The 27411-nt window shown below is 40.9% G+C and overlaps 3 protein-coding genes and 1 long non-coding RNA gene across 9 annotated transcripts in view; 1 reads left to right on the forward strand and 3 right to left on the reverse strand.

The window, feature by feature from the left end:
• Nucleotides 1-941: 941 nt before the first annotated feature.
• LOC306996942 lies at nt 942-1838 on the reverse strand. The gene is made up of 3 exons (XR_013797219.1): nt 1707-1838; nt 1193-1418; nt 942-1069 (listed from the first exon to the last, which is right to left on the reverse strand). It is a non-coding gene; the product is annotated as an uncharacterized lncRNA (long non-coding RNA).
• LOC306997485 (serine/threonine-protein kinase pim-1-like) lies at nt 1838-3849 on the reverse strand (the record flags this gene model as incomplete). The annotated part of the gene is made up of 5 exons (XM_079610789.1): nt 3084-3849; nt 2850-2944; nt 2657-2707; nt 1888-2282; nt 1838-1844 (listed from the first exon to the last, which is right to left on the reverse strand). Exons 2-5 carry the CDS (start codon nt 2877-2879, stop codon nt 1838-1840), a joined length of 483 nt encoding a protein of 160 aa, XP_079466915.1. The 5' UTR covers nt 2880-2944; nt 3084-3849.
• Nucleotides 2255-27411, forward strand: part of LOC306997576 (P2Y purinoceptor 14) — a 44435-nt gene continuing 19278 nt past the window's right edge. The window contains exon 1 of the mRNA XM_079610891.1: nt 2255-2306. The gene's annotated coding sequence lies outside the window, so the exon portion shown is untranslated. The remainder of the gene's footprint in view (nt 2307-27411) is intronic.
• LOC306996808 (uncharacterized protein) lies at nt 18690-22714 on the reverse strand. Of its 6 annotated transcripts, none has more exons than XR_013797187.1 (11): nt 22504-22698; nt 21509-21674; nt 21180-21314; nt 21035-21095; nt 20891-20917; nt 20746-20806; nt 20568-20639; nt 19762-19971; nt 19446-19605; nt 19265-19352; nt 18690-19097 (listed from the first exon to the last, which is right to left on the reverse strand). XR_013797187.1 is itself a non-coding variant. In XM_079609701.1 (10 exons), the coding sequence occupies exons 7-10, from the start codon at nt 19849-19851 to the stop codon at nt 19079-19081; spliced, it is 357 nt and encodes a 118-aa protein (XP_079465827.1). In that variant the 5' UTR covers nt 19852-19971; nt 20568-20642; nt 20746-20806; nt 20891-20917; nt 21035-21095; nt 21180-21314; nt 21509-22714; the 3' UTR covers nt 18690-19078. The 6 variants fall into 6 exon arrangements, 2 of the variants coding, with proteins under 2 accessions (XP_079465827.1, XP_079465828.1); XR_013797188.1 differs by having other exon boundaries at nt 20735-20806; XR_013797189.1 differs by having other exon boundaries at nt 20568-20642; nt 22504-22697.

Raw genomic sequence — 27411 nt, forward strand, 5'->3', positions numbered from 1 at the left:
TAGCTGCAATGATTCGCATATCGCAGCGATAACCGACCTCCTCATCTGAGCTGCTTCAGCACTCAAACACCGCTCGTCGGCAATGGCAAAATGTTTGAGATGACCGATCAAACCGAGCGGGATTTCTGTTCACAGAAGCAGGAAAAATAACAGAGGAAAAATAATATGCCCCCGAACCCCCTAGCAAGATCACTTTTGGGACCTCTGTATTTATAAAACCCTGAGTACGGCAATTGCACTGAATAGAAAATTATATTTTTGAAAAATACAATGAATTACAAGGCTGTACAGAACAGTGCACTATTGCAGACTTATAGACTGAGGGTTTAATTACATTATTTTAATATAGTCAGTCGGGAACTAAAGTGGGCCGGTCTAAGGCATGAAACTCCAGGGCTGAAAATGAGTCCCACTCCGGCTCTGCCTAATTTGTTTTATTTATTGTGGTTTATTAATGTGTAATGTGATTTAATGCATTGTTAATATAGAATAGATTCTTACCAGATACTTTATTAACAGGAAGTCTTAGTAAATGCATTGTGTTGTTAAAGAGATATTTACAGACTGTAATGACTGTAATCTATTCTATATTAACAATGCATTAAATCACATTACACATTAATAAACCACAATTAATAACAAATTAAGTGATGTCTCAAGTCAAGTGAATTACGGGTCATTGGACAGGCGTCTAATCACAACTGACTTCCGGAAAAGGGGAAGTAACCAATGGCATTTGAGGTTATTAAAACAGTAAGTCCCGCCCCTCGACTGCCAAAAATAAAAGTGTTGGAGCGAGAGCAGATCGTGCGTGAGAGCGTGGGGAATGATCATGCGCGCGCGAGGGCTTGTATTGCGTGCAGAGGAGATGTCATGTGCGCGCGGGGTTTGAATGAGCTCGCGAGTTCCCGTTTCCTCGCGTGTAGATCTGTTATCCTCTCGCGGAAGTCATTTACCGCGCGCGCCAGCATCAGTCGTGCGCTCGGTTCTAATTGGCATTGATTAGTCGCCACATGTACGAGCCTCTGCTGCTCAGACTCAACTCTCTGCAGAACCGCCTCTCGTCGACCTTAGAGAGGGAACAAGAAGATGATGATGATGACGTGATGCCGGTGATTCTCCTGGATCTGGAGCGGCCTGAGGCTGGGATATTTATCTTCATTTATTTAACTTTATTTTATAGAGCACTCACCTCCTCTTTCACACATGTGAGACATCGACATCCTTCTCCAAATTGCATTAAAATAAAAAATAAAAAAATAAAAAAACAACTCTCCTCCATCAGGGACGCTGAAAAATGCTGAAGGGGAACGTCTGTCTTCTCTTTAAAGGGGTGTTAAACCACTCATGGCGTAACATGTCATCTAAAGTCATCCGTGACCCTCTGTCATTAAGTTCATTATGAAGATCCAGGCATTCTGCAACAGTTTTCAGAAGACAGTTGATTAGTCACGCTTGTCCTTATAGACACTCATAAACAGATTTTGAGAAGTGTAGTTCATGTAAGGTCATGTCGCCATGAAATTCATTTCTTGCTGTTACTATGATATTCTCTGGATGCCCATGAACATTTATTCATAGCTAAACATTCATTGTCAATCCGCTGTGTTTTACACTTTGCTCATCATTGACACTGATCATTTTACTGAGCTCTATATGTTTTTCAAGCAATGTCATTTCCATTTCACTCTTGTTGTTGCTCTCACCTTTGGACAGATGCGACATTTGCCAAAACCATCGGCTTATTCTTGGCACCAGCGCATTCAGCAATTTCCGTATGTCGTCGCTCACGGCCCACTCAGCGTACTTTCTGACCGCTGTATTTAAAATGGGTTCATCAGCTCCTGTAGGAACACATGTGCAGTGTTTAGTAAAGCATCATCAAACACATCAACAGTGGGCGGTGTTGGAGAAGCCGACTCACGTGTCTCTGGGAGGATCAGTGCGCCTCTGAAGTCCATCAGCTTGACCTGCAGGCTGTTTGGATATATAAGGATGTTCTTCATGTGTGTGTCATGAAAGATGCCGTGATGCATGCAGTGCTGCAGCGCCACAACGAGCTGACGAATGATGTGCTTCACCGCGTACTCAGTCAGGCTGCCTCGATTTCGCTGAACATATTCATACAATGTCATGCCGTGATGAGGATACTCCAGCACCAGGATGTCTTTATCTTTCCTCACAAAAATGTCATATAAATGCACGACGTGTGTGCTGGCCGGAGACTGTTGTAGCTGCAACATGGCCGCTGCGTCTTGGCTCAGCGGAGTGGAATAGCCGGGCTAAAGAAAAGAGGTCGACAGAAGGTTAGTTGACTCCTAACTAATCTCTGATCTCGTGACTAAAGGCCCGGGATACTTTTTCATCTCGCCAGCCTTTCAAAGTAAACTCTTGGGCTGCCCTGTCATTCATTCGAGCCATCAGTCAATTAATCACATGTTTATATTCATTTAATTACTTAAATATACTTGGGGATAAACCACATACTTTGGGCTTAAAGAGTTTATTAAAGATGAAAGCAATTTACTTTACAACTGATGTTTCTAGGCTTTCAACTATATCTTATACGGTCTACATACAGATTTATCAATTACCAAATTAGAATTTAATAAACGATTATTGGAGAATTTCATGAAGAACAAAGTTGTCAACTTACAAAGTCCACCAGCTTCTCAGGCCGGCTCTTCTTAATAAAACTGATGAGCACCTAAAAAGTGAAGAAAATTGTTGCAAACGTAAGTAATCTGATCAATTTTAGTTTATGTGCATCTACAATCTCTACATTTCTGATCAAAACTGTATGTTTATGTCAGGACTGAAGACTAAAGGGAAAAGTGTGAGTAACATACTCGTTTGCTATCCGACTTGCGAAATCCCATATGATCAGTACGGTCGCCTCTGCATTTGAGTTCCTTCACCACCTCGTAAAGAGATTTCAAGGATCCTGAAAAACACACGTTAGCATGTTAATAATATCCAGCATGAGCCTGAAGTCCAGCCGCAAACACACCTGAGGCCAGGAGACCACAGGAGTAGAGATTACACTAAAGCCAGAAGCATGAGTGACGATAATAAACACTCACTGCGTGTCGGCCTGGACCCCAGCGGACGTGGACGCTCCTGCGGTGTGTGTGGACGCTCCTGCGGTGTGTGTGGACGCTCCTGCGGTGTGTGTGGACGCTCCTTCTCGGGCACAAAAGCAGACACTTTGGTCTCCGTGTGGAAGAGACGTTTCCACGCTCTCCGGCCGCTGGCACACACACTCGTCCACTTTGAGTTTTCTGCAAACAACAATATTGATGAGAAACGTGTGTGTTATTAGCACAGATTACGGCTGAATGATGCACTAGTTCTGCATTGAAGAACACGAGAAGAATCACACACACGTCACATTATAATGGTCTCCTGTTTATATGCTCCTGACACCCAGAGAAAAAAGTTTTGTGAATTTAGTATTTTTTTAATGTCATTACATTGTTTAGAGCATAAGAAACAAATAATTTGTGAAAAGGATATGTTATCCATATGCATGTGCTCTGTAGTGGACACCAGGACTCAGTTGTTTAACAATAAAATTACACAAAATTACATTGGGATTTTTTTTTTTTATTTACCAATAAATGTTTAGATTTCGGGATTTTTTTTAACCAAACATTGTATAAAGATGATTCTCAACTTTGTTATGGAAGATATATCGGAATGAATTGATATGTCATTTCATTTTAGGCTACTTTATGCAATATGAGGGTAAAATGACCATAAATGTAATTCCCATTCAAAACAATCTATCTGTACACTGTATCCAATTTGCATATTAATATGTTCTGTTGACTTTTATTATTATCCCCATGTTGAGGTTTTGTTGCAATGAGTTTTAACATGCATACACAGAAATAAAACAAACATACGAAAACTCAAAAACACATTTTAAAAGCTTTTTCTTTTTTTTGCAAAAAAATTTTTTGCTGGCATCCTAAATCACAGACCGATGGTAATCTCTCGAACTCATTACACAGAGCATGTCTGATAGGATCTTCATGGCTTTGCTAAGGATTCTGGTTTGGTAAATTGTCGCAACATGTAATAATTGGAGTAATAATTGCCAACATTTTCATAACCGTCCAGACTTCACACTCCGGTACGCATGGTCTAAATTATAATGTGGTCAAAAGTGTTTTGGTGTGTGTGTGTGTGTGTATTAACCTGTGGTGTTGTTCCCCCACGCGACTCTAGGGGAAGCGGGAGCTTCACTCTCCTCCGTTGAGTTTCTCTCCTCGATCATGTCTAACTCTGACTAACTCTGGCACTAACTAACTAACTCTGGCACTGACTAACTGACTAACTCTGGCACTGACTAACTGACTAACTCTGGCACTAACTAACTCTGACTCTGACTAACTCTGGCACTAACTAACTAACTCTGGCACTGACTAACTGACTAACTCTGGCACTAACTAACTCTGACTCTGACTAACTCTGACTCTGACTAACTGACTAACTCTGGCACTGACTAACTCTGGCACTAACTAACTCTGGCACTAACTAACTCTGGCACTAACTAACTCTGGCTCTGACTAACTCTAACTCTGACGATAATCGCTGCACTGACTGACCTGAACAACTCGGCCTGTGACGTGATATAGAACTCGCGCTGCCGGTGACGTCGCCGCGAACACATTTAAAGAGACAGTTCACCAGAAATAAAAAAGGGTAATAATTTAATCACACTCAGGTCGTTCCAAGCACGTGAGACTTTCGATCATTTTCGGAACACAAATGAAGGTATTTTAAATGAACTCTGGCAGAGTTAAATATACTGTTAAACTATAATATATTTAAATTGAGTGGTTTAGTCCAAATCTCTTGAAGAGACTCGATCGCTTTATATGATGAACAGATTGAATTTATTCTCTGCTGTAAAATAACAACCCTCCAATGCTAACTTTATAGGGAATTGTGTTGTTGTTATGTCCAAAAACACACTGTATTAATCAGCATATATTCAGTGTTACACACACTAAGCCACATTTTGAACATTGCAGATTCTTTAGCCATGTACAGTGAAGTCATGAGTACAGAAAACTGAACACATCAATTCAGAAATTAAACAATATAATCAGTGAATGAGGGTAACCATGATTCATTTTTTTTTAAAGTCTCATCATGGAATAATGATTGAGTCACTGATACTCTCCATAATTTGGCCCAAAACATAAAGACATGATAAAAAGATATGAAAAGATTGAGCAGTTACTGCAGATCTGAGTGTCCTGTATAAATGCGGTTGATGTGCTATAATTCTGCTTCACTACCAGCCGCTGAACCTCAACAGTGTGACAATGAGCAAAGACAGTCAGCCAACAAATAAAGAAACAACAACGTTCATGAAGAGCATTTCCAGCATATCTCCTGTTTTATTTGTGTTCATGTTGAGTTTCTCAGGCAGAATCTGAGCTCTCTCGTTCCTGACTGAGTCCAGCTGTTTCAGTGGATGAGGAAGAGGATGATGAAGAAGATGTTGATGAGGATGAATGAATGACACACCCACACACACGCTATAGCTGGAGACAGTGCGCTCACTACACAAACACACACACACACACACACACACTTGTTTTTCTATACTTCTTCTGGAATTATTAGAGGAGGTTAAACAGCTGCGCCTCCAAAACATTGAAAAGGACAAACGGATCGTGGAGCTTGAACGGAGGGTGGACGATCTGGAGCAGAGCTCTGAACGTTTAAAACATAAAATTTAAAAAGTTGATGAGTTAATGATGAAGATGTTGATGAGGATGAATGAATCTCACACACACACACACACACACACACACACACACACACACACACACACACACACAGACAGACACACACACACACACACACACACACACACACACACACACACACACACACACACACACTATAGCTGGAGACAGTGCACCTACTACACACACACACAATAGCTGGAGACAGTGCACTCACCACACACACACACACACATGATGTTTTATAAACAAAGTTCGGCACGTTGATGTGATAATTGATCCAATTATCACATCATTCCAGCCAGCTGTCAACAATCAGTAATCAACATTTCTATCCAATCAGCATGAGTGCAGACCTATATAAATACTCATTCGACTCACCAACGTTCCTCGACAGGTTTTCAGCATCCCTCCACCACCCCGTCTCCTCACACTCGCCTGGTTACTTCCTAAACCAGCAATACGGGGGGAGTACTCTGGGTTCGGGCCGAATACCGAGCCCGGAGCCCTCTCCTCGGACAGCACGCCAAATATGCATACCATTTATTCCATCTGACTTATTTGTGAGTGTGAACTCGTGAAAAGCTATAGCTGGAGACAGTGCGCTCACTACAAACACGCATGCACACACACTCCAGCTATAGCTGGAGACAGTGCGCTCACCACACACACACACACACACACACACAGAATGAATAAAGAGTATTTGTGTTCGTGCAGATCACTCACCTTACTTCAGGTACCACAGAGGCCGTCAGATTTTTTTTTATAACTTTTATTTATCAAGTGCAAGAGACAGACATAAAGTGCATACAGGAATACAATGGTTTTTTTTTTTACTTAAATGAACCCCCCCTCCCGCCCTCCCCAAACCCATGATTCACTTATACATTGAATAAATAAAAATAAATAATAATAAATAAATAAAAACTCTATACATGTACTCATATATACATATACACCTATACCTAGAGTAATAATTAAAAAGACCAATGTAGGATGCTATTGCTAATCATTAACTGTACAAGGTAAATATTAAACAATTGCAGCGCTATCTGACGCTGGCGGACCGGAACAGAGGGAATAATACATATATAACCATACAGTGGTACTCTACAAAGAGACTTCCCGAGCTGGCAGCCTATCCAGATAGTTAAGTAGTGGTCTCCACTGAGTATAGAACCTGCCAGATGACCCCCTAAGTGAGAATTTGATCTTCTCCAGTTTCAGAAGGCCTAAAATGTTGTGTAGCCAAACTTTGATTAATGGTGGTTGAGGAGACTTCCACAATAATAAAATTCTCTTGCGAGCAATAAGAGAGGCGAAGGCAATTACATTATATTTGGATGGTTGTGGTACGGAGGTCGTCTGGGGGCTTGCCGAAAATAGCGATATGTGGTGTTGGAGTTAAAGTTATGCCTAGTATATCTGAAATAGTTTTAAAGAATAGTCGCCAGAATTCAGACAACTTGGGGCATGCCCAAAACATGTGGGTAAGATTGCATGGAGCCTGCGAACATCTACAACAATTCTCATCAAATTTTTCTGGATAGAGCTTTGATAATTTGTCCTTACTATAGTGTAACCTGTGGAGGACTTTAAATTGTATTAGTGACAGTCTAGCGCAGCTGGATGACGAGTTAACAACCCCCATGGCTCCCTCCCAGAAGTTCTCAGAAAGATCCAATTGGAGTTCTGACTCCCAGTTCATCTTGATTTTATGTAAAATAGATTCACTGGTTGAGGACAGTAAATTATAAAAAAAGGAGATATGGCCCTTTGACAAGGTTTTAGCCTTGAGAGCCAGGTCTATCCCGCTGGGTGTTGGTATCTGTGGGAATGACGCGGCGTGTGTTTTGGCAAAGTCCCGTAACTGGAAGTACCGGAAAAAATCTAATTTATGTAGATTGAAGGTAGAGATTAATTGGTTGAAGTTCGCAAATATACCATCAATGTACAGGTCTCCCAAACTACACAGCCCTTTGTTTTCTAAAACTGAGAATCGTGAGTCTGTCTTTGCTGGAATGAACAGATGATTGTTGCAAATAGGAGTTGCTAGAGGGGGGGTGAGCCATCCGAAGTGGCGTCTTATTTGCGTCCAAATTTTTAGAGTTCCAACAACAACCGGATTAGAAGTAAAGCTTGACGGAGAGAAGGGCAAGGTGCTTCACCAGCCCAGATAATGTAATTTATAGCTGTGAAAAAGGATTTGGGAAGGAAGATGGGCAGACACTGAAATACATAAGTATCTTGGTAACACGTTCATTTTTATAATTTGTATCCTACCGGCCAAGGACAACGGAAGGTAATTCCATCTTTGTAAATCAGACTTGACCGTCGTTGTTAATGAAGTGAGGTTTTGCTCTCGCATTGTTCTTAAGGATTGTGTAACTGTAATGCCAAGGTATTTAAATCCCGTGCTGGCTATTTTAAAGGGTATAGATGATGGCGATATGGCTACAGCTAATTGGTTAATTGGGAAGTATTCGCTTTTAGAGATATTTAGCTTATATCCCGACAGGCGACCGAAAGAATTCAACAAGGTCAGGATACGTGGGATGCTTGCCAAAGGGTCACTTACATAGAGAAGCAGATCATCTGCATACAATGAAACTTGATGTTTTATGCCCCATCTTTCAATCCCCCCAAGTCCCTCCTCCATTTTTAGAGCAGCCGATAATGGTTCAATCGCTAGCGCAAATAGTAACGGGGATAGCGGGCACCCCTGTCGTGTTCCCCGATAGAGTGGAAACGGATTAGAACGTTGGTTGTTTGTGCATACTGAGGCGCAGGGAGAGGAGTAAAGTAATCTGACCCATGATATTAAGTTAGTATTAAAACCAAACTGTCTAAGGGAAAAGAGGAGATAGGGCCACTCCACCCTGTCGAAGGCCTTCTCGGCGTCAAGAGATATTATTACCTCTGGGACATTAGAGGGAGATGGAGAGAGGATGACGCCGAGAAGCCTTCTTATGTTGGAGTATGAGTGTCTTCCCCCTATAAATCCCGTCTGGTCCTCTGAGATGATCTTGGGCATGACAGATTCCAATCGCCAAGCTAAGTTTTTTGCATAGACGGATACCAGGATTACCTGCTTTTCATATAACGTACCAGTAACAATAACATAGCGACCGTTTGAATCTGTCATTACTTTATCTGAGATGAAATGGACATTTTTCCGGATTAATATAGCCGTGCCCCTTGTTTTTACATTGAATTGTGAGTGAAAAGTTTGGTCAATCCAAGGTCTATTTAATTTTCTATGGTCCGAGTTGCATAAATGTGTCTCCTGAAGAAACATTATGTCCGCATTTAGATTTTTGATATGCATCATAACTTTTGTACGTTTGATTGCAGCGTTTAGCCCACCAGTGTTTAGTGAACTAATCCTCACAGCCCGTCCACCAGCGGCACCCCCCTTGGTTACACTAGCCATGGTTCAGCGTCCCGTGGTAAGATTGTCAGGTCAGTCTCAAGGAGTAAGCAGTGAATAGCGAGTGGGATCTTCTGTACAGAAACAGCCCAATGTAAAATGAATACACACACAGAGAGCACAAAATAATCAAAGTCAAGTGAATACATCCCTCCCCATCCCTTCTCCCCTCTCCCATTCAACCCAAGTAGTCATACTTCCCTTTCTGCATCATCTTTCCTCTTTTCCTTTTTTTGTCCCAGCTCCTGCAGCTTAAAGAGCCAGTTGTGACCCCTAAAGTAATGAACATGAACCTTAAACACATTTTTATAACGCTTGTGCAGCATGAGTAGATATCAAGATAGTCTGAATACCAAAAAGTGATTAAAAAATAACACAGTGATAAGTAAATAAAAATTAAAAATGTAAAAGGTAAATGTAGAGTAATAAGAAAAAAATAAAAAAATAAAGAAGAATTTTTTTTTGATATATATATATAAATAACTAAATAAAATACAGGGTATTAATCCCTTAGGATTAAATGTCGAGTGAACTGCAGATTTAGTACCCCTTCCATCCTAATGGTGCGTTCACACCGGACGCGAATAGCGCGTCAGGCGCGAGTGATTTCAATGTTAAGTCAATGCAAAGACGCGTTACACGCATTTTACGCGCGTAACGCGTCTTTGCATTGACTTAACATTGAAATCACTCGCGCCTGACGCGCTATTCGCGTCCGGTGTGAACGCACCATAATAGTCGTTTATAACCCTATATTAGCTATATTAACAACCAACTGACTTGGATATGAAATAAAATAATACAATCCTTTATCTTTTTTTTTTTTTTTTTTTACTTAACTTCAATTGAGAATTAAGTGGAGTGTAATACACAACACCAGCTTCTGAACCCGCTGAAAACCAAAAAGTGATTCAGAAGTGACAAAGTGATAAACAAAAAATTTCAATAAAAAAAAAAAAAAAAAAAAAAAAAACTGTAAAGGTAAATGTAGAGTAAAAATAAAATACAGGGTATTAATCTCTTAGGATTAAACATCGAGTGAACAGCAGATTTAGTACCCCTTCCATCATAGTATTAGTTAGACAACCTTTTAACTGAAATATGAAATATAATAATACAGGCTTTTATTTTCTTTAACTTCAAATTAAAATTAAGTGGAGTGTAAATTAATACACAACACCAGCTTCTGAACCAGCTGAACTAGATACAGGGCTAGACCAGCATAGCTATTAAATGGTAAACATCCAGTTTAGGCCCCACAGAGTCCAACCAGTCCTTAAATCTCTTGAGATAAACACAATAACTAACTTAGTATATCGTCCTTGTAGAAATGATGGGCGCTAAGGCTCAGCAGTTTTCCGTCTTAATCTTAAGACTTACCAATACGAGAGCAGCTCCTCCTGTAAGGAAGCCAGCTAGGTTAGCCTTGTAGTATTCCTTCATGTGTTGTGTATTCATTAAACTACACACACATGTAGATGTAACTCAGAACTGGGTATTTATTATTGAACACCAACCGCATGTGCTGCTCACAAGCTCGTGCATGTATAACTCTCACTCACTCCGGGTAACCACACCATTATGAAAGACAAGGTGGCCCTCTAGTGGAGTGAATATGTAATTGCACCATAAATGTATAACAATACACCACATCCCCCCTTTTCTCAGGGATCAATAATAGCTATAAACAGGATATAAGAACACAAAATATATCTCTTAAAGGAACAGTCTTTCTTATGTATATATATATATCAAATGTTCTGTCAAATAAGCAGTTCAAGGCTTTTAACCATGTATAACCTTAATTACTAGGCAAGCACATAGTCAGTTCAAACAGTAGTCCTGAAACCTCACAGGAACTTTCACAACTCGACCACTCCTGGTGATTGTGGTACTATTATTATGTGAGGATTGATCTCGAACACACTGTGCAGACAGATCTCTTGGTTCATGTGCCTCTGGGCTGTGAGAGTGTGCATCGTCGTTAGCCTCATCTGCAGGATCAAATGTTTCTGTGTTTCTGTGAGTTGTTTTCCTCAGATGACGCCTGTTGCGACGAAACTGTCGTCCTGCTACATTGACAACATTGTATGACCTTGGCTCATCACGTTTGGAAGCAATGAGACCCGGCTGCCACCCTCTGTCTGTCTCAATGTGTACAGTATTACCTGCATACAGTTCTGGCAGGGCTTTTGCTCCCACGTTGTAGTGACACGCTTGTTTCTTTTGCAGGATTTTGAGCGCCTGATGCACACCCTGAGGAGTAGTTGGTTGCAAGACTTCACTGGATGTTGGTAAGGTGCTCCTCAGGACTCGTCCCATCAGAACTTGTGCTGGTGAATAAGACGTACCTGTGACAGGAGTATTCCTTATCGACAGCAAAGCAAGGTGATGGTCCGTCCCTGTTTGTTCCGCTTTTTTCAGGACACTTTTGACGGTTCTGATAGTTCTCTCTGCCAACCCATTTGACTGAGGGTAGGCCGGACTTGAGTGTGTCAGTTTGATGCCCCATTCAGATGTGAATTTCTTCATTTCGTAGCTTGCGAACGGTACGTGATCACACACTAGCTCTTTAGGAATGCCGTGCCTGGCATACACTGCTTTCATCTTTGCAATGACTGTGTGTGCAGTTTTGTCTCTGATATTCATCACCTCAGGAAACTTTGACATATAATCAACGATCAGAAGAAACGACTGACCTCTGATTTCGAAGATGTCAGCTGCAACTTTTAACCAGGGGAGCTCTGGTATTTCATGAGAGATGAGTGGCTCTTTCTGGTTCCTGGGCTGAAACTGTTGACACGTTGGACATGTTTCGACCATCTGCTCAATATGTTTGGTCATACCAGGCCAAAACATAAACTTTCTGGCATGTGCTTTCGTGCGTTGCATCCCCTGATGTGCGATATGTAGTCTCTTGAGCATCTCTGATCTCATCGTCTCAGGAATCAGGATCCTATCAGATACCATTAATATACCATTTTGCACAGCGACAGTGTGTCTAACAGGCCAGTACTGTTGAATTGAGGGACTGAGTTGTTTTCTGTGCGTTGGCCATCCTGTCTTTTGCATCTTCACAAGCAGCTGGAGAGTACTGTCGCTTGCAGTAGCGTCTGTAAGCTGCTTTAGCATGTCTTCACTGAGAGCCTGTGTTGCTTCAAGTGCATATACAACTCTTTCATCACTGAGGTCATCTGTACATGAGTGCTGACCATCAGCAACGGCACGTGACAATGCATCAGCAATTAACATGTCCTTCCCTGGCGTGTATTGGACAATGAGGTCGTATCTCTGCAGCTGTAAGAGCATACGTTGAAGTCTCGCTGGTGCTTTGCTCAGTGGCTTTTTGAAGATAGCCTCCAATGGTTTATGGTCTGACTGGACATTCACACTGCGTCCGTAGACATACTGATGGAACTTTTTGGTCGAGAAAACAATCGCCAGTAGCTCCTTCTCAATTTGGGCGTAGTTCTTTTCCGTATCCGTTAAAGCCCTAGACGCATATGCCACTGGTTGACCCTCCTGCAGCAGACATGATCCTAAGCCATCTTTGGATGCGTCAGTTTGTATGGTGAGCGCTGTGTTGGGGTCATAGAACCTGAGAACTGGTGTGTTGGTCAGTGCCGTTTTGAGTGCAGACAATGCTGTGTCATGTTCAGGATGCCACTGGAATGCAATGTCTTTTCTCAGCAGCTGTCTGAGAGGTGCTGTTAGTGATGCCTCACCTGGGATAAACGGGGCGAGATATCTGATCATGCCCAAAAGACGCTGTAGTGATTGTCTATCTGTGGGTGTTGGCATGCTCACTACTGCCTGTATCTTGCCATCATCTGCTCTCACACCCTGTGGAGTTATCACATGTCCCATGAAATTAACAGTGTTCACCTTGTACTGAATCTTGTCAGGGTTAAATTTCACATTGTGTTCTTTTGCTCTCTCCATGATTTTAGCAACAATGATGTCATGTTCTTGTTCTGTAGCAGCGGCAACAATCATGTCATCGGCTACGATATGTACACCTTCTATGTCACCGAACACTTCATTATTATACTGCTGAAAGACTTCACTAGCAGATTTGACACCAAATGGCAGACGTTTGAATCTGTATCTACCCCACGGTGTGTTGAATGTGCATAGCAGGGAGGAGTCTGTGTCAAGTTTGACTTGCCAATAGCCATCCTTTTCATCGAAGATGGAGAAAATTCTCTTACCAGCAAGCCTGCACAGTACATCTTCGGTTGTTGGAATAGAGAAGTGTTGGCGAAGAACAGCTTTGTTAAGGTCACGAGGATCCAAGCATACTCGTAATGACCCATTCTTTTTTTCAGTGATGACAAGACTGTTAACCCATGGAGTGGGCTGGGTGACTGGCGCTATGACATCTGCTTGCAACAGCTGATCCAGTGTATCCTTCAGTTTGCCCAGCACTGCTAAGGGAATTTTTCTACAGCCATGTATGACCGGTACTGCTTTCGGATCGACATGTATGTGATGTTCACCAGGAAACTGACCAAGTCCTTCAAAAACTGCAGAATGTTGTTTTATCAGCTCCTCTTTTGAGGCGGGATGCTTGATTACAACAGTCTCAACTCTTTTCAGCAGTTGCATCCGTTCACATGCGTCCTTACCAAGTATTGGTATGGATGAGTGTCTGGTGATGTAGAATGGTAAGAAAACGTGCACCTTGGGAGTGACACACTGCAGCTTGGCCACACCTTCTGGCTTTAATTTTGTTCCACCATACGCCACCAGCATAGTCGAAGTCGGTTGCATCAACGCTGTTTCATGCAGAGATTGATAAATGTCGAGAGGTAAAATATTGGCTTCAGCCCCTGAGTCCAATTTAAACTTCACTGTCACATTTCCAATATCTACATCTGTGTACCATGCTTTCTGTGCAGAGCTGAGGGTCTCTTTTAGTTCCACTGTCCCAATGAATAATGAATCAACAGTGGCATTTCTATGTTTAGGCTGAGTGTCATTTTTTTCTGACATGCACACAGAGGCGAAGTGATTACGTTTCCCACAGGCATGACATGTAGCTCCAAAGGCTGGACACTGTCGTGGAAGGTGGGATTTTCCACACTTTTTGCAGATGAACGAGTTCACATTTAGTTTTTGCTGTTGAGATGACGTTCTATCATATCTCTTGTTTTGTTTAACATCTTTTGTCTTCTTTTTAATGGCATGAACAGTTTTATTCTGCTCTCCCATTGCTTGAATCTGTGTTTTTGCTGCCTCTGCTGCTCTACAAATGTCCACTGTTTTTTCAAGGGTCAGGTTTATTTCTCTTAAGAGCCTCTCTTTTAAACGCTGATCACCAATGCTGAACACGATCTTGTCTCTTAACATGTCAGATTCTGTTGAGCCAAACTCACAGTCTTTACTCTTTTGTTTTAGTTCTGTGACATATTTATCGATGGTAATTGAATCAGGCATGGGGTAAGCCCAGAACTGGTGCCTTTCGAAAACAACATTCTTTCTCGGTAAGCAATACTTCTCCAGTGCAGTTACTATATCTTGCATTGTCTCCTCATCCTCTTCTGTCTCAATGGACAGTGAATTGTACACTTCTAAAGCCTCCTCTCCTAATGCATGAAGTAGAATGGCTATTTTTACCTTCTCACTTTTTGAGTCTGATCCAGTAGCAGTCATGTAAATGTTGAACCGTTGTATCCATCTCCTCCAGTTTTCGCCTGTATTCCCCGACAGGACTAATGGGGGTGGTAATCTGAACTGGTCCATATTTTTGTTTCACTCGGCAGACTCACTTCAGTCACGATGCGTCGACTTTCTCCGTCGCGTCTCAGTGCTGTCTAACGCAGGTTCATGAGTTCATGAAACGACTCTCTTCTGACACCATGTAGTATTCCTTCATGTGTTGTGTATTCATTAAACTACACACACATGTAGATGTAACTCAGAACTGGGTATTTATTATTGAACACCAACCGCATGTGCTGCTCACAAGCTCGTGCATGTATAACTCTCACTCACTCCGGGTAACCACACCATTATGAAAGACAAGGTGGCCCTCTAGTGGAGTGAATATGTAATTGCACCATAAATGTATAACAATACACCACAAGCCTGGTCCACATTAGTCGCGGGTAACATAGCAGTTAAGCTAGTCGGGCTTCGGGGCCTGTTGATATTTTGCCGCGAAGGTGGTGGCTTCCTCGAGGGATGAGAATCTCTTCTTCGCTCCGCTCTCCAGAGTAATCTGTAAACGGGCCGGGAAGAGAAGCGCTGGCCGAAGAGCGAGGTTGTAAAGATCGGTCATCACCGCTCGATATTTAGCTCGTTCCCCGGCGATCTCTGGTGTGTAGTCCTCAAAGATCTGGATTGGAGTCCCTTGGAACTGGAGTTTCCCACGCCTCTTACGAGCCTCCCGAATGATCAGCTCCTTGGTCTGATAGCGATGAAGGCGAAGTATAACCGGTCTGGGCCGTGAGCCGGGTTGTGGTTTAGCGGTGAGCGTTCTATGCGCTCGGTCCAATTCAGGAGGAGATTGAAGGATCTGGTCGCCCAGTACTTCAGCCAGGAGATCGGCGAAAAAGCTCGTGGGCCTGGGTCCCTCGATTGATTCTGGGAGGCCGATTATTCTAATGTTATTCCTGCGGCTCTCAAGATCGATAGTCTTCGCTGTTAGCTTTGCGTTGTTGTCTGCTAGTGTGACACACCTCTCCTCCAGTGCTTGAATTCGTTGTGCTTGCAGCTCAGCGTGAGATTCCAATGAGTCCATTCGCTGACCATGTTCTGTTATCGTTGTCTGCATTTTGTCGAGTCTCAATTCCAGAGCAGCGAATGTTGCTTTGAAGTCGGCTGCAATACTCGCTCTGTGGTCTTCTAGCATACTAGCTATGCTAGCTAGCGCTGTGCTGCTGCCCGTAGGAGAGGCGTCTGCTTCAGTCTTTTTAGACGCTTTTGATGCTTTTGACATTTCTAAGGTTGTTCAAGATTCTAATCTTGATTCTTCCACTCTCAGTTGGTTGGGGTTTTAGGGAAAAAATAAGTTTTCAAAGTTACTGCTGCGGGAGCCTGAGACAACGCTGCTTTCACATGCTCACCTAAACCGGAAGTCAGATCGCTTAAACATTTGATGTGATTTTCTAGCTGTTTACACCCCTCTAGTGGTACAACTATTTTTTTTTTTCATTCTCTTCATTCTCTTAGTGTCCGCAGAATTGTTCATAGAACCTTTTGATCATTAGATAGGAAGAATTCCACCTTGTCTTTACATCCAAAATCATCATATGCTGAGGCAGGTCTGAGAGAAAGGAACATCTATTGTTAGCACATCACCTAATCCACATTATAGAACCATCAATTTGTTTGTTGCATATATTTAGTTATAAATCTCATCAAAATGTTATATTAGCATGCAATGGAAATATAAAAATTCTTACTCAGGAGTTTCTGCTTCTCTTTGAGGACGACCTTTGCCATGGTCACGCTCTTCATCCACACGATGACACTAGCTGCGTTTACATGGACCCTTATAATCGGATTGAAGGCTCAATCGGATTGAAAAACCTTCATGTAAACACCTTAATTGATCCGATTGAGCTCGATCCGATTGAAATTTCGATCGGATTGAAACGGGTGGTTTATTCCTTTTGTAATCCGATCAAGAGAACATGTAAACACTTAATCGGACTGAAAACCAAATCTGAAAGGAATGCGCATGTGCAATGACAGCTACCGAGTTTATACAGTACGATTGCGACTCGCATTGTCAATGGTATTGGTGCTCTCACCCATGGGCGTCAGTTTGGTTTGAAATGTGCTGGGGACAGAGACGCATTAATTTTTTCTTTAAACACTTGCATTTTCCTATCAACAGTGGAAACAACTTTAAATACTCAATCTTTTCTGGTCATACAGAAAGGAATAATGCATCAGTCGCAAGTACTTTTATTTGGGTAAACTCACAATAAAAAGAAAACGTTGTGCTTTTGTAAAATAAAATAAAACAAACAGGGCGCGCTATAATTATCTCCATTGCGTGAACTGGAGCGCGTCTCAATAATGAACTGAAATACAGTGTATAGACTCAAAAATATGATGAATATTTCTAAATAAAGCTCGAAATGTCCACTTTTAAACTAAAAAATTTGAATCGAAAGCAAATACCGGCTGATTAGGCTGTAGGCCTAATCCATATAAAAGGTGCATTTCTCTCTAAAGGCGCATCCACTTTACAGCGGAGATTGTTTTATAAAATAAACAATAAAAATGCCTCATTATTTTTTCAGACATATTATCATTAGTCTGCTTTTGCCGGTGCTTTGCGGCAAGATTTATGTGCTTGAGCGTGGAATAGGCTATATTCCTCCATGCACTCAGTATTTAAGCAGAAATTAATATAAACGTGAGAAAAAAATAAAACGAGCTCCACAGAACATAAACTATTCTTTTTATTTTATTTTTCGTGTTCGCATTTATGAGGAAAAAACACGGACGTGACAGTTCTCGGTTACGGACGCGACCGCTCTGAAATCGGCACTAAAAGATGCTTTAAAACATTCACAGACCTCAATCAGAAAGCACAAAGCCTTTCTTTAAAGTGAATTTCGTTTTGTATTAATTGTATCTTAATTTTAATCAATGTTTCATCAACCAATTGCCTGGATTTAATAAATAATAAGTAAAGCAAATATATCTATATCGCGCTCGTTGTCTCCTAATTAGCAGCTGAAGTACGTAAATGTTAAATCTGATTTAAAAAAAAAAAAAAAAAAAAATGGTAAGAGGGTGGCTGTTATGCGCATCGTGGAACGGCGGCGGGAATCGTCTAGTGGACTGATTGTGCGTAACTGCGCATGTCTAAAACGATCAAATCAGATGTAAAGCTTGTGACGTGTAAACGCGCACATCAACCCGATTACTTTATTTGTGTCCATGTAAACACCTTGTTCGGATTCTTTAATCGGATTGATTTCATTCGGATTGAGCCATGTAAACGCAGCTACTCCCAGGTAACAATTTATGGTTCCCAGAACGTTCTGGGAACGTTCGTTTTTGGTTGCGGGAACGTTCGTTTTTGGTTGCGGAACGTTCCCTTAAGGTTAGGTTTTGGTTCCCATGGAAAGTTTTCTTAACGTTCCGGGAACGTTCGTTTTTGGTTACATTGCAACCTTTAGGGAACGTTCCTAGAACGTTCCCCTAACGTTGCAACCTTTAGGGAATGTTCCTAGAACGTTCCCCTAACGTTGTAACCTTTAGGGAACGTTCCTAGAACGTTCCCCTAACGTTGCAACCTTTAGGTAACGTTCCTAGAACGTTCCCCTAACATTGCAACCTTTAGGTAACGTTCCTAGAACGTTCCCCTAAGGTTATTTTTTACATTCCACTAACCTTTAAAAATCTAACAATGGTACCAATTTTATTATTACTTTAAACTGTCTGTGCATAAGCAGGAATTAATTATTATACAAGCAGAAATTAATTTCTATGTTAGCAGGAATGAATGAACAGGCAAACTTGATGGGATTTAAAACTTTAATATAGACAATATAAAATTACAAAATACCAAAAATATAAAAGGCCTAAAAAAAATACAAGAATAGAATCAGTTTTACAACTATACAAATAAAACAGAAATTTAAGTACAAAGAGTGTGATGAAGAGTGCAAATGTAGTGTGCAAGATGCATATTGGAATGATAATGTAATGTGCATTTGTTGTTGTGCATATGTTGTTGTGTGTATGTATATATGTTGTGTATAAATGCAGCTTTGAGTCCAAGACAAATTTCACATTGAAAAGGGACAATAAAGTGAATGGCCAAAGTGGCAAAAATACAATTGTTTAATAAAAAATAAATAAAAAAAGAGCTCCATTGTCTTGACCGATCAGCCCTTCTCAGCCCTTCTCAGTCCTTCTCAGCTGGCCTAAAAAATAAACAAAAGTTTGATATGTCATACTGAGAATGAACACGTTGACAAACGCAAGACAAATTGCCTTACTAACAACCCTGTTTTTTTTATTATGACAAATATTGATAGTTTTCCCATTCCTTTGATAATTATGAACATCACATAGAAGTATTCTAATTTACCGTCTGTGTGGGGCAAACTTCAGCACTTGCCCAATCAAGTCCTCCGTCTCTGCTGCAGTCACCGCCGGGAAGTTTTTCTGGAAGGCCGCTAGAGTAAAGTCAAAATGAAGTAAAGTTACAAGTCAAATTAAAACCTCCAAGCTAAGCATAATACTGATGTGAACAATAAAATAACACCTGCCTGTTATAACCCTGCAGATTGTCAGGTCCTGGAAGGCCTTCTTTGCCTTTCTGCCCCGCAGACTAAACTGTTTGAGGACGTCATTGGTTGCCACTCGCCGTAGCATGCGACGGATGGCAGTACCTCTGGTCGAACCTCCAAGAGTTGTCAGGAAAAGTTGCTGTAAAACATAGAAATACAAATTATACATGTAGAACAAAGTGGAGAGCTTGTACAATCTCATTTTGTAAGAGCCGTCAGTTCAGTTATAATGATATTTGAAGTTATGCAATTATATAGTGTTAATCTTAGGGCAGGACTATGGCAACTTAATTACCATTTTTTCCCCTCCTCTCCTGTTGACCGAGACTCCTGTCAAACTCCTCCAGCTCTGTGACTGTCGAGCAGGGCGACAGCAACATATCATCGACAGGAGCAGAGGGATGTGACTGGGACTGGGAGCTCCTTAAGAGCATGAGCACCTCATCCAGCCTCTGCTCCATCTTTTCCATTCGCTGTGCCATACGGGTAATGGATGTCCACATGGCTATGGAAAAATTAATTATGTTAGTTTTAGTTGTTATACATTACTTGAATATGTGAACAACTTAAGGAACACGCCGACTTTTTGGGACTTTAGCTTATTCACCGTATCCCCCAGAGTTAGATAAGTCTATATTCTCAGAAGGCGAAGCACTGCTACTTCTGGGGAGTGATTTGCTTGTAGCCCCTGAGAACCCCCGTGGTGAGGAGCAGAGAGTTCGCTCAGAGTTGGAGTAAATCACTCCGCAGAAGTAGCAGTGCTTCGGCCTTCTGAGAATATAGTTCAGAGTATGTATATGATTAGAAGATGGCTGTCTCACATGTGACCTTGTTATTTGTACACGCTGTGACTATACAAATCACAACATGTAAATAGGAAAATGTTGCCATTATTTGTCACTTATAGGGAGCAGTATGCTAGCTGGAACTATTTACATCCAGTATTTGTGCTAAGCTAGGCTAGTGGTGGGTGCGTCAGACAGAGTTACGGCACGCACAGAGATGAAGAGGGTATGTATGGACTTATCTAACTCTGGGGGATACTGTGAATAAGCTAAAGTCCCAAAAAGTCGGTGTGTTCCTTTAAGTGAGTCTTCTTACCTCTCATTTCCGTCTCCATGGCTGAGCCACCTCCCTCTGTGTGATGTCTCACCTCCCTCTGTGTGATGAGTTCTGCTGTTTACAACAACAAAAAAGTCAAGTTACTCTCAAGTTCCTTGTCATGAAATAGTATTTAATTGGAAATGGAAAATGCAAAGCCACTGTACCCTCAGCTTACGTCATAATAGACCCATCCAATTCTGGGCGACCGGCTGGTTTTCTGTGTGGTGTTGACTCATCTAAAAAGAAAGTAGATATGAATATTGGTCACTTCATTTATGGTAGGTTTCTTGCAAATGGAGGAGGAAGAAAAAAAAACTTACATGCAGGTGGTGGAGGCAGCTGCGGACCTGGAAACAGGCAGGAAGAGACAAACACATCAGAATAGTCACATGATATGCACTAGGTTGAATGTCAGTAGTTCCATGGTAGGAAATATGACTCAGGTTTCTTAAATGTTAACTTACGGACAGGGCTTCCAGACACACACTCCGTTCTCACACTCTCTCATTTGTGGAACAGATTCATCTGAAATAAAAGACCAAAAAATTTGTACAGATTGCTAAAAGAAAATGTTAATTTTGTAAATAATGTCTGTACTTAAGGTTTTACCATCACTTGAAGAATCCGTCATGAACCTCCTTGGGCGTTTACACTGCCTTTTGTGGACACTCGCATCGTCTTCCGTCTCAATGCTGGAAGTGTCCATCAGTCGCCGACATTTTTTCATGGCTTTGTCATAGGAATCTACATTAAGAGAACAAAGTTTTTGTGAGACAGTAGCCGAACAAAGCAGTATTTCCATACAGAGAAAACGTATTTATTTATATATAGTATAGCACCAATAAGTCACCTGTACACAGCCAGATTTTCTAGACGGCTTAAAGTTAAACCCCAAACCCTTGCATTACAACCATGAAACTGTAACGTATTTCACTTACTTTTTGAGAATGTGAAGCTCAATGGTTGCTGTTGTTGGTCGTTGTTGGTTGTTTTTCCAAGACTTCCTGATAGTGAACGGTCTACTGAGTTCTACATAGACTTATCCATTTCCTCCAGCCAATCAGGAACGTTCGTGTTGCGTCACATGCCTTGACGTCAGCAAACCTGGCCAATCAGCATTTTAGAGGGTAATTTTAAACTAAAATGGAGTGTTGCTATCCCCGACCACGAATATTTGTTATTTCTTTCTTAAACATTAGATATGGAGTTTGTTTTTTTAATGCACTGTTTAAACGTAAAAGTATAATGCTACAGTGTGTGACATTACACATCCGTATGTGCTCGAGTAAGCAGACAGATACTGCATCATGGTTCGAGCATTACATCCACTATACAGATTATTTTATAATATATACACACAAATTGTGCTACGTTTAGTTGTACAAACATGGTTCAGGCAAACATACGTAAAAACATACACGTACCACAATGATGCTCTAGTCTACATGCATAGAAACACAGAAATGCGAACGGACGGAAAAAAGGAGAAAATGATATTACTCAAGATTAGCATGTAGTGAAATGGCTTTTTTAATTTCACTGTAGGATTATGTAGACTATAGCTGTTATTGTCTGACCAGTTTCTAAAACTGATAGAGGAGCGATCAGACACACAATGCTATAACGTTAGCACATTTAACAAAGCATTGGAATGTTTGAAAATTACTGGATAGAGACGCATTGACGACATTGCCACCTAATCAGAGGCCTTGCTTTGCATACATGCAAATAAGTGAGTGTAAAATGCCAACGGTACAGGAATAAATTAAACATGTTCTGAATGTATTCTAACAGTGATAGCAGAAAAGTATTCTAAAAATATTTTACCGAACTATTATTATTCTACGTGAAAATCACAAACAGTGGGTGCAACGTGTGTATTTCTAAAGAGACGAAAAAACGAACTAGCACTATAACGTTAAGGGCTCCATACCTGTGCTCAAACAATTTATCTTGAGCGTCCATTTACACGAAACCACTGAAAGAAAGACGGATTCCCATGCAAGTTGTGTATCCAGAAGGACTTTGGTGTAAATCGCAGAACACGGAAGTCAGGACACAGGACATGATTTCAATCGGTCACCTGAAAACAGAGGCACTTGCCCCTACTGGCGTGGGGGTGTAACGGTTGAATTTGTACACTGAAAAAAAAAAACCTACTTTGTTGGAAGTGAATTTTCTTATTTGTGAAAATCGTTCAATTGATAGATTCTTGTTTTAAGTATTTTCAACTAATACAGTTAAAAAAACGAAATCAGGCACAAAAGTATTGTTTGCTAAATTGATCAGTCTAAAATTAAATATATTCTTTTGATAATCTGTTTATTTTACTTGGATTTCATAAGACCAATCATTTTTGAGTGAATTAAATCAACTGACTGCAAACCTTTTATATGCTACGTCAAAAACTTAAATGGAGCTTGTTTAAATAAACATTACCAAAAACAACCAAAAACAACCAAACGGGAACGTTGTGTGGAGGTACAGTGCAACCACAGGAGAACGTTTTAGTTGGTTGGTTCCCTTAACGTTTAGGGAACGTTATAACCCTGAGGGAACGTTCCCTAAACGTTCGTTTTTGGTTTGGTTCAAACTAACCTTTAGAGAACCATAAACTAACGTTCCCTAACGTTCCCTAAACGTTCTGTGTTAGTGGGGCTGTCTGATTATTGTTGTTGGTCAGACACACCTGGATTAATCAGTTTGGCCAATCCTGGCAGACAGGAAACAAAGAACCCTGCTTAAGTTCAGGAAGTAGTGCAGCTGTGCATAGGGCCTATTATCTTCTGAGCAGCTAAATTCAGAGTATGGGCTAAGCAGCCTATTCTCACAATAGGGTCCTCAGAGCGACAGCCATGTTGGCAGCATTCCCAGATAGCAGACCGATGTCGATTCAACGTTGATTTTTAGTTGTAAAGGTTAGTATCAATCATCAATCAAATTTCAACGTTGAATCAACTTCAGAACGTTATTACACCGAAAATAAAACATCGATTCAACATTGAAATTCGGTTGAATGGCGTGTCTGACGTTGATTCAACGTTAATTCGATGAGCAAAACGATGTTGTTTCAATGTCACGAGAAACGTTGTTTCCACATTGATTCGATGTCAGTTTGCTATCTGGGTTGTCAACCGTTGCTGCCACCACTTTCTCCCTAACCCAGTATTCTTGAAGTATTTCTTCAATCTCCTCAGCCACATTAATTCCTGTCTGTGCCTGATAAACTGCCTTGGTACAAAGCACTTTGTGGACCGGTGTGTGTGTGTGTGTGTGTGTGTGTGTGTGTGTTTGTGTGTACACTCTCAGAGAATAAAGTGTTAGAATTTTAAAGACGGGGCTCTGCGCGACGCATAGATTTATCTGTTAAACTGTTTGTTTGTTTGTTTTGTTGTGAACTGAATGTCATCTTCTGTGAAGAAGACTGCAGTTACAAAAGAGAAACTAGATCGCAGGTTATTTTGCTTAAGTTTCCAATTGACTGAAGATATAAGTATTGTTACATTATGTTCTTAATGTTTTAAATTTGACAATGTAGTGTGGTACATTGCGAACAAAGGTCAGATATTATGCATAAAAGTGTAGTCTAAAAATGGCATAGCAACCTGTGCTTTAAAAAAAAAAAAAAAGAGTAAAAACCGAGTCGAATCGAACTGTGACCTTAGAATCGAAAATGTAATCGAATCGAGGATTTGGAGAATCGTGACACCCCTACTTCTGTGCAAACTACAGTACAAGCTGTGGAAATGAATGTTTCACACACTGTGTGGTCCATTATGGCTACTGGGTGTGCGGAAACGGATGAGGACATGCCTACGCCCCTTTCAAGAGCAGCTCTCTGTCAAGCTCAAAAAGATGATAAAGATATTGGCCCCATCATCGCCTGTAAACAGTCAAATGAAAGACCTGTAGGACAGCAGTTAAAATCATTCGGTGCACGGAGCAGGTGTCTCCTCCGTGACTGGGAGAAACTCAGCTTTGATGGAGATGGGATACTTCATAGAAAGACTGTAACCAGGACACAACTTGTTCTCCCTGAAATATACAAGTCAACAGTTATGAGACAGCTCCACAATGACATGGGACACCAAGGTGTGGAACGCACAACATCACTTGTTCGGGATCGCTTCTTCTGGCCACACATGCAGAGAGAGATTGAATACTCAAAACTGTACCTGCCTTAAACAGAAAAAACCCTGTCGAGAAACAAGAGCGCCACTCACACCGATTGTCACCACTCAGCCATTCGAGCTTGTATCCATCGACTTTCTGCATCTAGACAAGTGTAAAGGTGGATATGAATACATATTGGTAATCGTATGTAATCATTACACACGCTTTGCACAAGCCTACCCCACCACATCGAAATCTGCCAAAACTGTAGCTGATAAGATATTTAATGATTATGCACTGAAGTTTGGGTTCCCCCTGACGAACGAGGGTTGTATTATGTTTGAATGATTTATATATGTGTTTAATACTGTAAGGAACATGCAGGGAGTACATGTTAATGATTGTAGTATGTTATATATAGGCGCATTTAGCAGGCTAAACGTGAAGTGTTGCTCCAGTGTAGCCTGTGTGCTAACTGTGTCGAGGATCGAGGTTAAAGCGTGGCGGTAATGGAACGCCGCCACCGCTTTCTCTGTGTGTATTCGTTTTATATCATAGGGATGAGGTAAAAGTGCTATTGTTTAAGTTTAAGAAAAAAAAATAGTGTTTAATGTGAAGAGGCAAGATATTCTGAATTATTCTGAATTAATAATAACTATAAACAAGCAGTATGTAGCATTACAGAATACCTTCTATTGTGCTGTTTATTGTTCTAAACACTTTACAGGGTTAAAGGGGTGGTTGATTGCGATTTCACTTTTTTCATTTTAAATAGTGTGTAATGTTGCTGTTGGTGCATGAACAGTATCTGCAAAGTTGCTGCGCTGAAAGTTCAACGTGAGCAGATATATTGTCTTTTAAAAATCAGGAAGTTTAATGCCTACAAAAACGACTCGAATGGGACTACAACGAGATACTTCCCGGGTTTTATACGTAGCTAACCCATACATTTACATCAACCCTCCCTCCGGAATATGCAAAAAATGGGGCGTGGCCATATTTCTGCGGCGTTGTGGAAGAGGAAGAATTATAGTGGAGAGCTGTAGCCATGCCGTCGAAAGTGTGTTATTTTCACCCAGCTGTCATGTCTTCGGTGTTCGGGCTTCCTACGGACGCTGTAGTTCGTCAACAATGGCTACATTTTCTGTTTTATTATGTTCCTGAAAATTACAATCGTAGCTCTCTGTGCTGCGCATTTTACGGAAGACAGCTTCCAGAATCTCCACGAATTCAATGCCGGATTAAACAAGAAACTGTTTCTAAAACATGAAGCAGTTCCAACTTTAAACCCAGAGGCAGCCGTTGTTGGGCCACAACCTGTAAGTAAGACTTAATAATTTTAACTTTGCATGTATAATTTCAGACGTAGTTTTAGTTTTATCAGGGATGTAAACAAATGCCAGCGCTCGCGTTATAGCCACTTAGTTATGCTATTTCGTGTGTCTATGACAAACGCGTACAAACATTTTGAACCTGCAATTTGTAATTATGTACTAATTTTGTAAATGTATTTTCCATGTATACTTTATGAAGTAATTTTTCGATTTGATGAAGTACGTAAACCAATGCCAAAGCTGTTTGTTTATGTAGCCAGTTAGTTTGATGCTATTTTGTGTGCAAGACAAACGTGTATAAAGTAAAAAAAAAAAAAAAATGTAATCGCAACAGCAAACTTCAGCTGCGGTGTTACTCCGTCATTTGTTCAGTTATATTAAATGTTTAATCAGGAGAAACCCGTATCTCAAAAGCTAACAAGTGTCAGCAGTGGCATTTTCAAGTAACAGCGTATCGAAATTATTATATAATAATTGTAGAATAGAATAATAATAATAAAAAAAATTTACCATTCAGAAACGTTTTGTAAGAGCCGTGTTTGGGGAGGTTCTGCTTGACTCTCTTTATTGCCGCTTTCTGGGTCTGATTCTGGCTCAAACTGTACGGCAGTATAGAAACCATTATTTACATTTGACCGGAGCACATGCAACTTTCGCCCGTAAAGGTGATGGGCGTGAAGTTTCCGGACAACGTGCACTGCGCACTTTAGCCAATTACAACGCACCGGCCCAACTAACCAATCTGAGCCCATTGCCTGTTTCTGAGGGAGTGGTTTCATAGAATCAGGAAGTCAACCGGTCGTTCAAATGACAGAGGAGAAATCAGCTTACAATAAAGGTGAAATTTATGAAAAATAAGGCTTAAAAAAAAAAAAAAAAAACGAAGACATGTTATATTGCACCCCATAAATACAATCATGCAAAGAAAAAAAGCAGTAAACCACCCCTTTAAGTTAAATCTATTTTTGTTTAAATAATCTGCTTTATTTAAAGGTATAGTGGAGGATTTTCTTTTTCCCTTTTTACAGAGGCGTAACACTAGCACATTGCATGTGATGATGGAGGCTTGCTCACAGTCTTCCTGTGTTTTTGCAGAGATCAGTTGTCGTCTGCATATTGCAAGACATAGACAGTTGATGGTAAGTCTGTGATTGTTGCCAGTGTTTTCTGCACTGCAGCTGAGAAAACAGCAGGGGAGTCTATGCAGCCCCGTGCAAGACATGTCCACGAATACTGCTGGCCCTTAAAGATAAACGCAAAAAGTGGCTGCGTATCACAATGCACAGGAATGGAGAAAAAGGCGGCACTTAAATCTACAACCGAAAAAAAATTGCATGTGCATGTGCCAAAATGTGCATGGAATATAATTCATAATGGTCGGTACGTCAGGAACA

This window comes from Phoxinus phoxinus (assembly GCF_949152265.1).
Source record: "Phoxinus phoxinus genome assembly, chromosome: 4".
NCBI classification, from domain to species: domain Eukaryota; kingdom Metazoa; phylum Chordata; class Actinopteri; order Cypriniformes; family Leuciscidae; genus Phoxinus; species Phoxinus phoxinus.